At 31.2% G+C, this 4,803-nt stretch overlaps 1 protein-coding gene across 1 annotated transcript in view; it reads left to right on the forward strand.

Moving 5' to 3' along the window:
* The window catches only part of LOC106464411 (zinc finger protein 234-like), a 51,856-nt gene that overhangs the window by 15,500 nt on the left and 31,553 nt on the right, over positions 1-4,803 (forward strand). Inside the window, exon 5 of the mRNA XM_022392106.1 lies at positions 3,043-4,078. Coding sequence (XP_022247814.1) covers positions 3,043-4,078 — 1,036 coding nt within the window. The remainder of the gene's footprint in view (positions 1-3,042; positions 4,079-4,803) is intronic.

The raw sequence follows: 4,803 nt of genomic DNA on the forward strand, positions 1-4,803 counted from the left end.
AATAGGTAATTTATAATCAGTCACAAGAACGTCGAATCTGAATCACTTGAAAACAACACGGGGGTGCTTAACTTTTTTCCAGGTGTATACATATACTGTGGTTTTTTTAGTTGCAAACATGGGAGGGTTTTTTATTTTGTTCGGTGAATCTAGTTTCCAATTTTCTTGTTTATCTGATGTAGAATTCTGGACAGTAATTGCATGTTATTTTATAAACGACGTTGGTATTGTGTGATTCTACAGAATTTTTATTTATTATTATTATTATTGAATGTACATTACAATGCTCACTTTCTACTGAGCATTTATTGCTGAGATATCCTTGTTCAGTACTTAATGTTAAGGAGTTTGAAATGTGAGGTAATAATAGTAGCTGTTGTACATCTTGTGAAGTTGGTTTCTCTTTAGCTCTGAAATGTTATTGTCTTTTGAGAACAAGAAATCACTATACATGGTGCTGTTTGAGGTTAATAGAATCTTCATGGGGAATGATATTGGAAATTCGTTTTTGTTTAGTTTCTACTACAATAATCATTTAGATTGTCACTTTAAAAATGGTAGAGATAGATAGAAGTTAATATCCCTGGTGAAAACAACTTTTTGGTTGTGACATGTTTCACCAGTATCATTATTGTGATAGGTGACTGCAGACATTTCACTGTGCATGGGCATAAGCTGACTCCTGGGAGTTGTGGTACACCAAAAAAGTAGCTGTATCCATGATGGGAGGAGGGAATCGATAAGGGGGGGTTCTTTGGATGGAAGCTGGAATATTTTAGCAAATGAGACAGATTTTTAATTTAGTGTGCTTGTATGTTGTTTGACAAAGTACGAAAGACAAAACCTTTGAGATAAAAGATCAAACCTTCTCTAAATCAAAAACAACCTTTTATATTTACCCTTTCTGAAATCTGTAGAAAATTAATTTAAACTTGTGTCAATTCTACAGTTCATAAATATGAATTACTGGTTAACACTGCTAAATAAAATGCAACTATCACACAATTCAAATGTTCATAAATGTAGAAATTATAAAAGTTGTGCATGTTAAAACTTCCATTTTTGGTAACATATTAAATGAATGGTAGACAATAAATACCTCCTTATGCTTTAGCTTACAACAACTAATGAGTGCTTTAAGAAGAACATATTTAGGAGTGATAAGAAGCCTTCTCATTGACCAAAACAGAGAAACAGATGCATGACTGTTAGTAGTGTAAAGCTTTCAGAAATGCAATTTTTCAACTGGAAATATGCTAATGCAGCATTCAAGTAATGTAAGAATTTTAGAAAGAGGCAGACAAATATTGGTAGTGCATGGCGTAATGTTTTTAAAGATAGTGGTGAGCTTGAAAGTGAAGACCAAACAAAATAAATAAGAGGAAACTAGGACTGTTCTGTATTCAAGCAATTCTAGTTTCAAGCCTTTCTCTAAAGGATGCTTTCATTCTTCTTTGTCCAAGATGGATAGTGATATCCTTTAACACATAGTAATGAAAAGGAAATAACTTGTGAAATTATGAATTTTTTTTAGTAATTTCTTTCCATTGTTTAGTGTTATGATTGGTCACTATGTTGGAACCAACAAAGAGAAATGGTCTTTCCAAGAGAGAATGTGTTGAATTTCATCTTCTCTGTCCAACTCGTACAAGTTGTTTTTAGACATTTTTCACTCATTTTTTTATAAATATTAATTATGAACATGCTAGAGATGTGTGGTTAAGAACTTTATCTGTCTTTCTCCTTATTGTTAGGACAATAACTTTATCCATACCAATGGGTGAAAGTTTGTGTGTCTTGACCATTTTACATTCAAAAATTTAATTAAACTACTTTATTATCAGTGTATTTTAATACACTTGTCATCAAGTTTATGATTCAGATTTTTACATTATCTAAGTTTTATTTCTTAATTTCAAAAGAACATATTTCAATAAATTCTCAGTCTATACTTCTATAAGTCACCTGACTTGCTGGCAATCTTATTTCTCATTTATAGTTTTTCTCTTCCCTTGTAAAAGTCTCATATATTCAAACATTGAGAGATGCAAAGAACAGATATTAAGAAGCTAGAAAATAAAATTTGAATGTCTTACTTTCAGAAAAATCACTCTTTGATCAACCCACATGGATACTTCTTTTCTATATCACTCTGTCTTTTAAAAATTGTCTATAATTCTTTCTGATATTTCTATTGGGCATGTTTATAATTAACAGATAGAAAATTCTGAAGTACATAAATCAGTTAATTGTTTTATTTTAATGGTAAAACCTAATGGTTTGCAAGAGAGCATGACCTATTTAGACAAAGATGTTGCTCCAAGAAGTACCAGAATTGTTTAACCTATTTACAGCTTAGTTAGAGAGACATATAAATTATAGTAGTTTTTGCATATCTTTTTCTAATGCCTAATATACTTTTGTGTTCTGGAATGCATATTTTAAAACTACATCGGTTATATTTTGAACAACCAACATAGTGTGAAACCATGCACCATAGGCTAAAATAAATGCTAAATTTATTGATTTTTTATGTATGGTTTGATGTTATAAATAAGGTGTTTCTGTCATTTGACACTGACATAATACAGTCTCAGAAAATTAGGCTTTCATATCTCTTAGCATGTAGTTTTTTCAGTAATATAATTCATTTTAATAGGTAAAAACACTATCTGTGGATATGGTGAATTCTGGTTGATTTTCATGATTAATGTATTAACTGTTTTTTGTTACTTACCAAAACTTGTTATATAAAACATTGGGTTAACAGTTTGGGAAAGCTACATGTATTTCATAGTAGTGTATGGTTATTTTTACTTGTATTCCAATTTCTATAAGACTGTTGTGAAAAGCTATTCTTATCACAATTTTTTTTTTCTGTGAATAAAAAATTCAAAAGAATAATTTGAAGATAGTAGAGAAAATAATAATACAAGCATATTAATTATATTTGTTTATGTTTTTTATTTTTTCACAGTTAATGATATTCAATAAAGATGTTTTTATTTGTTGTATTAATTATATCCATAATTTGAATTTTAGATGTAAAGACTAACAAGAACAGCTGTGGTGGAAATCAGTTTCTTGGTTGTCATGATTTAACACAAGAAGATTCTCATACAAAAATCAACAAGTTGCAGATGTCAAACACTGGTGATATGCTTGGTAAAAATACTTCAAGAGAAAATATTCTAAAGCAGTTGGAGATACCCTACTCTGGGGAGAAACCATACAGTTGTGGAATCTGTGGAAAAAGATTCAAAGTTAATAGGAACCTAAAAATACATGAGAGAATACACATTGGAGAACAACCATACAGTTGTGTAGTGTGTGGTAAAGAATTTGTGAGTAAAGGTCATCTAAAGAAACATGAGAAGATACACTCTATGGAGAAACCATATAGTTGTGCAGTGTGTGGCAAAGAATTCCGAATAAATTATAAACTAAAAGTACATCAAAGAGTACACACTGGGGAGAAGCCATACAGTTGTATTGTCTGTGGCAAAGAATTTGGAAGAAGTTGTAACCTAAAAATACATCAGAGAATACACACTGGGGAGAAACCATACAGTTGTGTAGTTTGTGGCAAAGACTTTGGAACAAATAGTGAAGTAAAAAAGCATGAGAGGATACACACTGGTGAGAAACCATACAGTTGTGTAGTGTGTGGTAAAAAATTTGGAAGAAGTGATGACCTAAAAACACATCAGAGAGTTCATACTGGTGAGAAACCATATTGTTGTGGAATCTGTGGAAAAGAATTTGGAAGTAATAGTAATCTAAAAATACACCAAAAATTACACAGTGGGACAAAACCATACAGCTGTGTAGTGTGTGGAAAAGATTTTGTAAGTAAAAGTTACCTGAAAAAACATGAGATTGTACATACTGTAGAGAAACCATACAGTTGTGTAGTGTGTGGCAAGAAATTTCAAAGGAGTAATAACTTAAAAGATCATGGAAGAATACATACTGGGGAAAAACCATACAGTTGTGTAATATGTCGCAAAGAATTTGTAAGTAACAGTAGCTTAAGAAAACATGAAAAGACGCACACTAGAGAGAGTGTAGAGCTGTGAGTGTGGGACAAAATATTTTGTAGTGAATTTTAAAAGTTAATGTCATTATATACACTGTAAGGGAAACATACATAGAAATTAGAAGTAATAGTTACATTATGAAAATCACATGAAGACTCAGAATAAAGGCAAACAATAGAAGTGTGAACTTTATACAGTTTTAAATAGTTGTCACTGTTTATAGCATGTGGAAAAGAAATCGGAAGCAATAGTGATAGCATAGGTGATTAGAATCTGTATGGTGTCTGTGGCTTGGACTTTCAGATGAAGAAGTTCTTGCCTAGATCAAAAAATTAAAATATGATGTGGTTTGGAAGTGTGTTAGAAGATCTTGAAAGACAAGTCTGAAGTATTAATGTATAGAATACATAAAATCTTAAATGCAAACTTGTAAGTGTTCTGTGTTTGGATGGGAAGTACTTGTCCATGTGATTACTATTTTTTTACTGCTCAGGTTTTTTACTTAAGAATGAATAGTTGTAAACATTTTACATGCATTAGGTTTACTCTTTGTTGTTAACAGATCACTTATTCATAACATGTAAGATTTACAGGAAGCATCAGTTTTATATTTCAGCTTTTGTAGTTTTTAACTAGCTTTTTCTTACTTGTATCCAGTGGTGGGATCCAAATATTTTAACAACAGGTTCTCTCACAAGCTGCATGTAAAAGTATTAAATTTTAAAAAAAGGAGGGGCCAGAAAGCCCCCCCCCCATCACTGAG

The sequence above is a fragment of the Limulus polyphemus genome, unplaced genomic scaffold, assembly GCF_000517525.1.
Source record: "Limulus polyphemus unplaced genomic scaffold, Limulus_polyphemus-2.1.2 Scaffold1642, whole genome shotgun sequence".
NCBI classification, from domain to species: domain Eukaryota; kingdom Metazoa; phylum Arthropoda; class Merostomata; order Xiphosura; family Limulidae; genus Limulus; species Limulus polyphemus.